The sequence below is a fragment of the Terrapene carolina genome, unplaced genomic scaffold (genome assembly GCF_002925995.2).
Source record: "Terrapene carolina triunguis isolate 2854851 unplaced genomic scaffold, T_m_triunguis-2.0 Scaffold96, whole genome shotgun sequence".
Classification (NCBI taxonomy): Eukaryota; Metazoa; Chordata; order Testudines; family Emydidae; genus Terrapene; species Terrapene triunguis.
In genome coordinates, this window is record NW_020664447.1 from 11,881,418 (window position 1) to 11,895,037 (window position 13,620).

Sequence of the window (13,620 nt, forward strand, 5' to 3'; positions counted from 1 at the left end):
GCAGACAAAAAATAATTTAGTCAAAATCTGATAGAAATGGAATAGTTGTAAAGTGAATAATTCTGTAGAATGTAACACACTTTATGAAAAATGGTGTGCATTATATATACTTTCAGTGTTTTGACTTTGAGATATGACCAAAAAAAGCATAAGCTAAAAATAATTATATATTCTTGGTAATATGAAATTTAACAGGCATATAGAAATATACTTGAAGTACATGTTTTCATTTTTGTTTTTTTGAAAAACAAAAACAAAAAACACTGTACTTTACTTTTTTAATCCACCAAGAAACACCAGCAATGGCATTGCGAGTAGTTGAGTTGTGAGAATGTGAACAGCTGCTGTTATTATAACTAAAGGTCTGCTTACTGCTTGAGCCTGAGAGACCACATGTTCGGCTGTCCTCTCATCTTGCCATCCTCACCAATTAACTATTAACATGGAGGGCTGTACACATGCTCTCGGGGGCTCTTTAACAGGCTTCTTGGAGAGTGGAACAACTACACAGCAGGGCTCTGGGAACTGAGTAATGTTGGATATAGGGAACCTTCAGCAGCTTTGCTCCTCCTAATGACAGTTCACTCTAGTGCTTAAAAGAAGATGCATGAAGTTTAACCATTTTCACCACTGTTCAATGCAATCTATTGGAGCAGATACTGCAAAAGAGACTAAAGTTTCTGGGTTTTTTTCCAGAATACTTGAGCTTTTATTGTGGAGTAGATATGTTAAATTGGACAGCAAAGTTACAGGATACTAATGTATATGAGATTTTATTTCAGTCTTAACTACATAATTCAATTAGGCAGGTGGATTTTACGGATAATGGAATTGCATAACAGAATTCATCACTAGTCCTAACAAGTAAGTTTATCTGAAGTGCACACACAACATATTAGATCCAAACTTTTTAGTTGCCCTTCGCAATGTTAGTTTGAAAAGTCACATTTTAACATCAGTTCTGAACCAACCTCACTATTTTTTCTTTACAATTTCCTTAACTACGTGTTGCTTGCCTATAATAAAATTAAACATAGAAAGTAAGCCAAAAATATGAGAGCAGCTAATCATCAATGTACAAGCCCGACAGAATGTTAAGAACTAAAAATAGAAAGCTGATTGGCTGCTTTACTGACATAAACTACTAGAAAGGACAAATATAACAAAGAAAATATACTAGAGCAAAATTCTGACCTTGCATGGGTGTAAATCAAGGCAGACTTTACTCCACTGTATGTAAACATAAAGAGAAAGTAATAAATGCCTAAATTCCTGATCCTGCAAGACCATAGGTCTGGGGCTGCTCAGCACGACACACTTCACTGATCAGTGCTGGTATCAATTTCAAATTTAGAAAAAACAGTGTTTTGTCCCAGTTTTGGTACATTTTTGAAGACTCTGATAAACTGAAGGAGCCACTGGTTAACCTGAGCTGCCTAAACTGACAGTGTGCTGACTGAGGGAATGTGCCTTAGGATCAGCTCCCTCCACCTTATGTGGCACATGTTTCCCCATTGCCCTCCCCAACCTCCAGGCATATAGTGGCCAGATTAATTGAAAAACATGAAATCCTATGGCATATGACAACAATCCCAACTTCCCAGATATCTTTTGGGGGAATAAAGGACAAGATCCTGTTTTTTATAAACCTGTTCCAGAGACATTTCTTACATTTCTAGTCACCTTGTGCTGCTAAAAAACTCCCAGGCACGCTTTTCTGATCCCCCCAACAAAACTCTTCCCTCACACACCTAGCTTCAGAGTATACAGACATATTTCATGCAATTAAGGCCTGGTCTACACTAGGCTTTTATGTCGACTTTAGCGCCGTTATATCGAATTAACCCTGCACCCGTCCACACCAGGAAGCCATTTAGTTCGACATAAAGCTCTCTTTAAATCGATTTCTGTAATCCTCCCCAACGAGAGGATTAGCGCTAAATTCGACATGGCCATATCGAATTAGGCTAGGTGTGGATGGAAATCGACGGTAATAGCTCCGGGAGCTATCCCACAGTGCACCACTCTGTTGACGCTCTGGACAGCAGTCCGAGCTCGGATGCTCTGACCAGCCACACCCCCGGGAAAATTTGAATTCATTTTCATTTTCCTGTCTGGGCAGTTTGAATCTCAGTTCCTCTTTGGACATCGAGGGGAGCTCAGCAGCAGTGGCAACTATGCAGAGCTCTCCAGCAGAGATGGCCGTGCAATCTAATAGAAAGAGGGCCCCTGCATGGACTGATCGGGAAGTCTTGGATCTCATCGCAGTGTGGGGCGATGAGTCCGTGCTTTCAGAGCTGCGCTCCAAAAGAAGGAATGCTAAGATCTACGAGAAGATCTCCAAAGCCATGGCAGAGAGAGGCTACAGCCGGGATGCAACGCAGTGCCGCGTGAAAATCAAGGAGCTGAGACAAGGCTACCAAAAAACCAAAGAGGCTAACGGACGCTCCGGATCCCAGCCCCACACATCCCGTTTCTACGAGGCACTGCATTCCATCCTGGGAGCGGCCGCCACCACTACCCCACCCCTGACCGTGGACTCCGAGGATGGGATCATGTCCGCGGCCGGTTCCTCGTCGGACATGACAGCGGACGGGGAAGATGAAGAAGGAGATGAGGAGGACGAGGCAGTCGACAGCGCTGGCACCGCTGATTTCCCCGACAGCCAGGAGCTCTTCATCACCCTTACCGAGATCCCGTACGAACCGTCCCCATCCCTTACCCCGGACACAGAATCAGGGGAAGGATCAAGCAGTAAGTGCTGTAAACATGTAAACATTTATTTAAAACAGAACGGTAATATTTATACTATTAACAATGTACATTTATAAAAGTTCTGTAAACTAGTAAAAAAATAATCAGGTACAAAACAGGAATATTTACAAAGGTAACAAATGGGTTTTCATGATTTCTCTGTCTTAGGCTATTCTCAATTTAGTCCCAAGTGTTTTAAAAATTTTTCACAATGTCCGTTACTCCATGATTCCCAGGCCCAAGACGCTCCACTCCATAGTCCCAGTGCACCTACGCGAAAATCCGGTCAATGTGGCCGGGGATCGACGAGAAATCCTCGTAGGAGAACTCCTCGTAGGTCTCGTGGAGGTAGAGCTCAAGCCTGTTGATCAGGTTCCGGGGTAGGGCGATCTTAGTGGGCCCTCCGTGGTAGCAGACATGCCCCCTCCACGCCACAATCAAGTACTCCGGGATCATGGCCCGACATAGCATGGCGGCATACGGCCCCGGTTTCTGCATGCTTTCCCGCAGCATGCGTTCTCTCTGGGTGTCCGGGATCCTCAGGAGGGTGATGTCGCTCATGACGCCCTGCTTTGAATTAGGGAGGGGAATGTTAGTATTGGGACTGCTTTACAGCCACGCGGTGGAGGGAGAGGGGCAGCATACAGGGATCTTTCCCTGGGACAGCCGCGAGGGGGTGGGACAGGGGCAGAGTTGATGCTGTCCTGATTGCTGGCAGCAGAGACTGGCATTGCTTTCAATGTGAAAGGAGGCCAGTGCTACTGCTGGAGTTTTAAGCAGCCACAAGTCTGCGGCTTACCATTATTGCCCGCTCCAGAAGTTCAGGTCTCCAGCCACGCTTCTCAGATCACTCCAAGACCTCCGCAAGTCCACAGGCACTGAAGGCGACGGCCGAAAATTCGACCTTGTCCTGAGTGCGCATGTGAGAGGTGCAGTGCATGGTCTTGTTCACAGAGAAAGACTAGGTTCTTTGTATACAATTTCATTTATCTGTCTCAGGAATTCACTCCCTTTTCACAATTCACACAGACACATCTGCGACTGTCTCCCAACCCAGCCTGTCAGCACACTCCCAGAGGCTAGCGCAGATTAGGCGGAGGAAGAAGAAGACGCGTGAAGACATGTTCTCAGAACTAATGGGATGCTCCCGAGCCCAGGCAGCCCAGCAGACACAGTGGAGGGAGAACTTGTCACAAATGCACCGAGCAGTCATGGAACGGGAGGAGAGGTGGCGTCAGGAGGACCAACAGGCTACTGAAAAGCTGCTTGGACTAATGAGGGAGCAAACGGACACGCTCCGGCGCCTTGTGGATGTTCTGCAAGACCGGAGGCAGGAGGACAGAGCCCCGCTGCAGTCTATCTGTAACCGCCCTCACCCGCCACCAAGTCCCACACCACCCTCACCCAAACTCCAAAGAAGGAGGGGCGGCAAGGGCCGTTAAAACTTTCAGTCAACCCCTGCAGACTGCTCTAGCACTAGAAGGCTGACATTCCCCAAAATTTCATAAGTCCTTTCCTACCCACCTCACACAAGCCCCCGTCCAAGTTTCACCCCCCACGTTTCATGTCTGGTTCGCAATAAAATGTTTGTTTCTCTCCATTACTGTTTCAGTCAGGTTCTTTTGAGGGAGAGTCTGTCTGGAGGGGGGGAAGGGGCTTGGTAATTGGGCAGGACAGTGACCTTTAGCAGGGTACAGAGGCGGTGTCAGGTCCAGCATCAGGACACATACACAGTGCAGTCACTGGTTACCCTGGTCAGTCTGGGAGGTGTTTTTCATGTTCTCCATTGAAATAACCAGTCCACCAGTGCGGAGCCTGTCATTCCGGGAGTTTAGAAGCATCATTTGCATCAGAACACTGAACCCGCCCCCCGCCACAGTCTGCGTCCCCGGTTTAAAATATTCCCGCGAAAACAGCAACACAGACAACGGTGTTCATTAACAAAATCGAAATGATTTTATTTTTTGGGAAGGGGAAGGGGGTGAAGGGGGTATGTAACTGGAGAGGATAGTCAAAATGAACTGGGTAAAGAAACGGGGGCAGGTTCAGCTTTTCTGTCCACAAACTGAAAAGTCACTGGTTGCCCTGCTCACTCAGGAACCTAGCTTTCAAAGCCTCCCGGATGCACAGGGCGTCCCGCTGGGATCTTCTAATGGCCCGGCTGTCTGGCTGGACGTAATCAGCAGCCAGGCTATTTGCCTCAACCTCCCACCCCGCCATAAAGGTCTCCCCCTTGCTCTCACACAGATTGTGGAGCACACAGCAAGCTGCAATAACGATGGGGATATTGGTTTCACTGAGATCACAGCGAGTCAGTAAGCTTCTCCATCTCCCTTTGAGACGGCCAAAAGCACACTCCACTACCATTCTGCACTTGCTCAGCCGGTAGTTGAACAGTTCTTTTTCTGTGTCCAGGGCGCCAGTATAGGGCTTCATGAGCCAGGGCATTAGCGGGTAGGCTGGGTCCCCGAGGATGACTGTAGGCATCTCCACATCCCCAAGAGTTATTTTGTGGTCTGGGAAGTAAATACCTTCCTGCAGCCGTCTAAACAGACCAGAGTTCCTGAACACGCGAGCGTCATGAACCTTGCCCGGCCATCCGACGTAGATGTTTGTAAACCGTCCCCGATGGTCCACCAGTGCTTGCAGCACCATTGAAAAGTAGCCCTTTCTATTGATGTACTGGCTGGCCTGGTGGTCCGGTCCCAGGATAGGGATGTGAGTCCCATCGATAGCCCCACCGCAGTTTGGGAATCCCATCGCGGCAAAGCCATCTATGATGACCTGCGCGTTTCCCAGGGTCACTACCTTTGGGAGCAGTACCTTCACGATTGCCTTGGCTACTTGCATGACAACAACCCCCACGGTAGATTTGCCCACACCAAAGTGGTTCGCGACTGACCGGTAGCTGTCCGGCGTTGCAAGCTTCCAGAGGGCTATGGCCACTCGCTTCTGGACAGTGAGGGCTGCTCGCATGCGGGTGTCCTTGCGCTTCAGGGCAGGGGACAGCAACTCACAAAGTTCGAGGAAAGTCCCCTTCCGCATGCGAAAGTTTCGCAGCCACTGGGATTCATCCCAGACCTGAAGCACTATACGGTCCCACCAGTCCGTGCTTGTTTCCCGGGCCCAGAATCGCCGTTCAACAAAATCCACATGCCCCATTGCCACCGTGATGTCCTGGGCGCTGGGGCTCGTGGTTTCTGACAGCTCTGTGCCACTCTCCGACTTCAGGCTCTCACGGCGGTGCCGTAGCCTCCTCGCCCGATTTCTCTGCATCTGCCTCAGGGAAAGGTGTATGATAAGCTGCGAGGTGTTGAGAACGGCCACAAGTGCAGCGATGGTCGCAGCGTGATCCATGATCGCAGTGCTGTGGCGTCCGCGCTGTCACTGACCAGAAAAGTGCGCGAACTGATTTCCCGCCGGCGCTTTCATGGAGGGAGGGAGGGCGTTAGTGACAGACGGATGACGACAAATTTTTTTTACCCAGAAGGCATTGGCGGCTCGACCCAGAATTCCGATGGGCAGCGGGGACTGCGGGAACTGTGGGATAGCTGCCCACAGTGCACCGCTTCCAATATCGACGCTCGCCCCGTTAGTGTGGACTCACAAAGTCGAATTACTGTCCTTACTGTGTCCTTAGTGTGGACACACACGTTCGACTTTGCAATATCGATTCCACATATTCGATTTAAGTAAAATCGAATTACCCTCGTAGTGTAGACATACCCTAAGATTTAACAATTCATCCCCTGCCCTGAACCCACATACCAACTTTCTGGCCCAATTTACAGTATATCTCAATTCTGCCAGTTCTCTTCTTTACTTTCCAGGCCAGGTCCTCAGTCTAGTCTGATCCATGTCCCACTCATCCACCAGCATTTCACTGTTCTTTCTATGCACCTCATCACTGTTTCACTCTCAAATCAGGTTCCAAATTTCTCTATGAACTCTCTTTTTCCTAATATGGTCTGCTCTAAAACACCAACCTTTGCACCATAAGGCCCTCATTATCTTCTGCCACTCCTCCTCACTGTTTTCAACTCCTACATTTCTTCACCTCATTTACTTCTTAGGAGGAAGATCCAGAACACTTGGGCAGAAGCAGTCTTTGCAGAAGACTTTGGGGCCCTTGTCCCATCAGTTATAATTCCAAGAACTGTCTAAGGAATTACCAGTCATAACTGCTCATATGCCAGCCCTGATGTTCAATTTAGAGAAGAGGGAGAGCAGAAAAAGGACCCGTGCCAATGCTGAGGGAGCCATGAATGGCAGGAGAAACAGCAAAGAGACACATGGATCCATTCCCTTACCATCCCTTGTGTTAGTTAGGGAGAACTCAACTCTACTGACAGACTGTGGTGGAGGAGCAGATACATCCACAGACTCAGGGTCTCAAGTGAATGGCAAGCAAATTCTTTCCTTGAAGGAACATGTAGTGAGTTTTGTGGAGTAGTCTCAGGTACTAGCTTGAGCATGCCTATACACACACAGACATGCTCACACCAGCATAATCACAGGATCAAGAAGAAGTTTAGTAAAGATGGTCATTAACTCCAATCTTCCCAACGAATGAATGAATCCAAACTGCCCTTAAGGAAGAGTGTGGCACGAAATGCTGTCAGGATTCAGAAAAGAGCACTGCAAGGAGCAGTGACATATGGTATAGGGGTGACAGGGAAGGTAAGAGGGTGAAAATGTGCTGGGGAATGTAGCATGCATGTATATACAGGAGAGCATAGAGGGAAGCAGGAGAGAGTCTGAATGAACAGGGGAATAACAGAGTAGGGAGAATGTGTGGGGTAGGAGACTAAGACAAAACTCCTTGCATTGGGACAATTTGAAACCACTGTACCTTTAGCTAAAATACAATTGGAATGGGAAGGTTTAAAAGGTATTTTAAATGTTAGGATATTGGATAGCATTCCAGCAGATGTGTTGGTTGGTAATGATATACTGTCTGTGTCCATAGCTGATAATATAATAACTTGTAGTAATAAGGAATATAGGTCGATGGTATAGCAGCTGAGGTGGGGAGAAGACATTTCCAGCTCCTGCTCAGCAGAAAATGGCAGCATGTCTCTAGGGCACGTCTTCACTACCCGCTGAATCGGCGGGTAGCAATCGATCTATTGGGGATCGACTTATCGCGTCTACTGAAGACGCGATAAAATCGATCCCTGATGGCTCTTCCGTCGACTCCGGAAATCCACCGCAGCAAGAGGCGGAAGCGGAGTCGACGGCGGCGCAACAGCGGTTGACTCACCACCGTCCTCACAGCCAGGTAAATCGACCAAAAATACGCAACTTCAGCTACGCTATTCACGTAGCTGAAGTTGCGTATCTTAGGTCGACCCCCCGCTGTAGTGTAGACCTAGCCTAAGAGTGTGTGGGTGGGGAAGCGGGGGGGGGGGGGGAGTCGCCTTATGTACCTGAGACAACTCTTTGTGCTGGCCGAAGCCAAGAATTTCTAGCAGAACAGAGAGCAGGCCCCTCCCTAAAAAGCATATGGGAAATCATCTTCAGTGGGACCCCACCTAAGGAAAACAGGGGAAGGTTTTTTGCAGAAGAGGGAAAAACTATAGAGAGGCCCCTTTGGGGAATAACAGAACTCCTGGGCAGGCTTATAAACAACTGATTGTGCCTCCCATCCTGGGAAGTTAATGTTGTTAGCCCATGACTGCCCTAGTGCAGGTCACTCAGATTTCAGAGAGGACATATGAGAACTTAAAGAAGAACTTTTATTGATCAAATATTCAGAATGAGGTGACAGACCACTATAGGTCTTGTAACTTATGGCTGAAGCACAAGAGGGCTCCACAAGGCTCCTCTGCACTGCTTACCTGTAATCAAGGAGGCATTTTTAGGGTGGCTATGGATATTGTTGGCCCTATGCCCCAGCCAATCCAGAGGGGAAAGAAATATATTTTGGTAGCAGTGGACTTCGCCACTAGATACCCAGGGGCAGTTGCTCTGTCTAATATAGAGGCTGACACAACAGCTAAAGCTTTGCTCTCTATATTCAGCTGAGTAGTTTTCCCAAAGTACACTGTATCATATTGGGGGTCAAATTTCATGTCCCAGTTATTTAATGAATTATAGCGAATGTGTGGGGTACAACAGATCTACCCCACCCAGAAACAAATGGGTTAGTTGAAAGGTTCAACAGAACTCTAAAGTCTATGCTGGGAATGTATGCAAACACAAGGGAAAGTGACTGGAATGAAATGCTACCCTCTATGTTATTTGCTTCTAGGGAGGCATCCCAAGAGTCCACAGGCTTTGCCCCATTTGATCTTCTGTATGGGAGAAAGGTCACAGGTCATCAGGATCTCACTAGGGATTCTTGGGAGGGTGGCTCTGAAGCAGAGGGGGAACCAGTGACTAAATATGTACAGCAGTTCAGAATGGAGTTAAGGGACATGATGGAAGTAGTTCAAATGAACCTCATTAAAAGCCACAGAAGGCATAGTATGGCCATAATGCTTGTGAATGCTTGTTAGAGGGGAGTCTTGGTGCTGATGTTACTCACTGTAAAAAGGTACAAAATGCAAAACTCATAGAGGAACCTTCTGAGATAGTGGAAAGAATTAATGAAGTCCCTTGGAACACACAGAGACCCCACAGCAAGGTTACTTCACAGATTCTGGATGTTAATAGATGTAAAGTCTATCACAATATAGAAGCCATTATGAACATGTGCTGAGGAGGATTCTGAGACAATACATCTCATCAATTTGATGGCGGAATGCCCTGGTGACACATCACTAGAGAACACTGAGATATGTAAAGAGTTAACACAAACTGAAAGGGCAGGAATTTTGACTGTGCTGCAAACTCATAAGCAGGTATTCTCTAACATACCAGGTCTGACTCATAGGATGGTCCATCAGATTGACACTGTGGTGATCTGATTTGGATATACCAATTCCAGAGCTTAATGCTCTCTTTTCATATAGTATACAGTGGTCATATTGTCCAACATGATCTAAACATGCTGTGCACAGAGGAAGGGCAGGCTTTTTGTAGGTCTTCTGTACTACTGGCATTTGAGGAGATTAAATGTGTAGATTTGACTCCTGTTGGGATCAACCTTGAGTCACATGATCATCCAGATGTACTCCTCAGCCCAATAGAGAGGTTGTGTTGCAACGAAAGTGGACTTTTCTAGGTTTACCTGAAATCCTAAGGATTGAAGGAGGTTATATAGAGAGGACCGCTGATTGTACCTTTTGGTATGATAAACCAGTGAGCAGACAGTTGTCAAGGTAAGGAAATACTGGACTGCTCTGGTGGCACAGTGTGCCGCTACCATGGACAGCACCTTTGTGAAAATTCTGGGAGTTGTCAAGAGACTGAAGGGAAGAACTTTGTACTGATAATGATCCAGGCCCACCATGAAGCACAGGAATCTCTTGTGTGTTTGATGAATGTCTATATGGAAATAGGCATCTTTCAAATCAAGAGTTGCAAACTGGTTGCCTTTATTTAGTGAGGGGATTTTCGAGGTCAGGGTGGTCATCCTGAATTTTGAATAGCATATGAAGACATTCAGTTGTCTGAGATCCAGGATGGAACAAGGAAACATCCCTAATAAGAACCTCTCCCGCCGTGTTGAGGAAGCACAGGTTCTATAGCCTCTAGCTGGATCAGGGATTCTACCTCCTGTTTGAGAAGTATTGTCACAGTGCTTTTTCCTCACATATAGTGTCACCTAATATTAAAAGTATTTTTATTTTGTAATACTGAGAGTTAGGAAAGAGGAAATCTGAAACTGAAGGCATACAGAAGAGGAGAGTTGATACACCTCCAGTCACACTGGCAACATGTGAAAAATAGGAATGGTTGTGATTTTCAGGAGCACTGAGTGCCTGTAACACCAATTTAACAGGAATTGTGGGCACTCAACAGCTTTGAAAATTGCAGTGTTGACATGAGAGGCATATATTTGCCCTTTATGAGAAAGTTTACATCAAAACATTCCATGTTTGTTAAACAAAGTCCTATCAAATTTATGCATAACTCTATTTACTGTGAATGCTCTTCTTTCTTTTATGAGCTGCAGCACTTTTTACAGAAGAAAGTTTTTACATTTTTCCTTTTACTAAAAACTATTGTTCCAGAAAATAAATTAAGGCTTAGTATACTTCTGTGAAGTACTTATTATTACTCCTCCCATTTTACAGATGGGAAAATTACTCAGAGACAGATTAACTGACTTGCTTGTGATCACATTGGAAATTTACGGCAGAATTCGGGAGCAAACCCAGCTCTCCCAGATCTAGGTTTACTGCCTTTTGAAATCAGTGGGAATGCAGAACTTTGCCTAGCAGAATTGGATCTTCTATAAGTTCTACCTATTTTATTTTATAAATATCAAAGTCATATGACAGCTATACCTGTATCTAAGCCATTACAATATTCAGGTGTTTCTAGTTAATGCAATGTATTGCTGCATCACAAAAGCACAGAAGAAATGCGGTAACATTATTTTAAGTCTATCTTTAAAACACAACATGCTAAGCTGAAGGATGCCTATTCGGAATGTCTTAAATTGGTTTTATTCTCTTGGCTCACTCAAAAAGTTTATGAATGACTTTTATTTGCTAGTAATTACTGAAAGATAAATTCAGCATCTAAATAATGTTGAAGACCATACTGTATGTCAGAGTAAAATATAATATGAGGTAAAATTTCATCTAGAAATCAATTTGCTACTGATGCAAAACAACTTCAACAGGATGCAATTTTCAAAATCATTCATGACACTTCAATCCATTTTGCTCATTAAGTGTCCACTAACTCATTAACTTTTTTTGCGCATACTAAACCATGTACAACAACTTATGAAAAGAAGCAATTATAGTATTCCTACCTGGATAAGATGGGCTGGCACTGTGATTATGCAGGCTGACAACGACATTCTGAGGAGACCACGGAGAACATACAGAAACTTTGTGAGGCTATAAATATCTTCTGGATTATCAGCGCAACAAATGTCATCTCCCCACAACACTGAACCAAGGCTCTGAATTCCTATCCGCAGAATATTTTTTTGTTTTTTCTAGAAGAGATGAGAAAAAATAAAATGACTAATTTTTATTTCTCACATTAAGAGGAAAAACACCTCACATCAAATGGATAGATAATTTTTAGAACTTCTGTAATTTATATTATGTATGTTCATAGTAAATAAATAGTTTGAAGTAAGCATGTGATAGCGTAAGAGAGCCTGAAGAGGGAAAAATATGTATAGTAGTACCAATTTTTGCATCAATGGCAAATCTACATCAATTTGTATCTGCAATGACAGACAGATAAAAAGTGACAAGTTCTTAAAGTGCTTATATACAAATGCTAGAAGACTAAATAATAAGACGGATGAATTAGATTGCCTCGTATTAAATGAGGATATTGATATCATAGGCACCACAGAAACTTCGTGGAATGAGGATAATCAATGGGACACAGTAATACCAGGGTACATATATCAGAAGGACAGAACAGGTCGTTCTGGTGGGGGAGTGGCACTATATGTGAAAGAAAGCATAGAATCAAATGAATCAGAAAAGTTAAATGAATCAAACTTTACCATAGAATCTCTATGGATAGTATTTGCATGCTTGAATAATAAGAATATAGCAGTAGGGATATACTACCGATCACCTGACCAGGATGGTGATAGTGACTGTGAAATGCTCATGGAGAATAGAGAGGCTATAAAAATAAAAAAACTCAGTAATAATGGGGGATTTCAGCTATCCCCATATTGACTGGGTACATGTCACCTTAGGACGGGATGCAGAGATAAAGTTTCTTGGCACCTTAAATGACTGCTTCTTGAAGCAGCTAGTCCTGGAACCCACAAGAGGAGAGGCAATTCTTGTTTTAGTCCAAGTGGAGCACAGGATCTGGTCTAAGAGGTGAATATAGCTGGACCGCTTGGTAATAGTGACCATAATATAATTAAATTTAACATCCCTGTGGCGGGGAAACATCACAGCAGTCCAACACGGTAGCATTTAATTTCAGAAAGGGGAACTACACAAAAATGAGGAGGATTGTTAAACAGAAATTAAAGGGTACAGTGCCAAAAGTGAAATCTCTGCAAGCTCCGTGGAAACTTTTTAAAGACCCATAATAGAGGCTCAACTTAAATGTATACCTCAAATTAAAAAACATAGTAAGAGAACCAAAAAAGAGCCACCGTGGCTAAATAACAAAGCAAAAGAAGCAGTGAGAGGCAAAAAGGCATCCTTTAAAAAGTGTAAGTTAAATCCTAGTGAGGAAAATAAAAAGGAGCATAAATTCCAGCAAATGAACTATAAAAATAAAATTAAGAAGGCCAAAAAAGTATTTGTAGAACAGCTAGCCAAAGACCCAAAACGTAATAGCAAAATTTTTTTTAAGTACATCAAAAGCAGGAAGCCTGCTAAACAACCAGTGGGGCCACTGAATGATCAAAATGCTAAAGGAGCATTAAAGGCCATTGTGGAGAAACTAAATGAATTTTTTTCTTCAGTCTTCACAGCTGAGGATGTGAGGGAGATTCCCAAACCTGAGCCATTCTTTTTAGGTGACAAAACTGAGGAACTGTCCAAGATTGAGGTGTCATTAGAGGAGGTTTTGGAACAAATTGATAAATTAAACAGCAGTAAGCCACCAGGACTAAGGCCTGGTCTACACTACGACTTTAATTCGGATTTAGCTGCGTTAATCCGAATTAACCCTTCACCCGTCCACACTACAGGGCCAGTTAATTCGAATTAAAGGGCACTTAAAATCGATTTCTGTACTCCACCTCGACGAACGGAGTAGCGCTTAAATCGATTTTGTTAATTCGAATTAGGGTTAGTGTGGCCGCACACC

At 44.6% G+C, this 13,620-nt stretch overlaps 1 protein-coding gene across 1 annotated transcript in view; it reads right to left on the reverse strand.

The window, feature by feature from the left end:
• The window catches only part of ELP4 (elongator acetyltransferase complex subunit 4), a 263,164-nt gene that overhangs the window by 154,102 nt on the left and 95,442 nt on the right, over positions 1-13,620 (reverse strand). Inside the window, exon 7 of the mRNA XM_024194948.3 lies at positions 11,627-11,815. Within this exon, the coding sequence (XP_024050716.1) occupies positions 11,627-11,815 (189 nt within the window). The remainder of the gene's footprint in view (positions 1-11,626; positions 11,816-13,620) is intronic.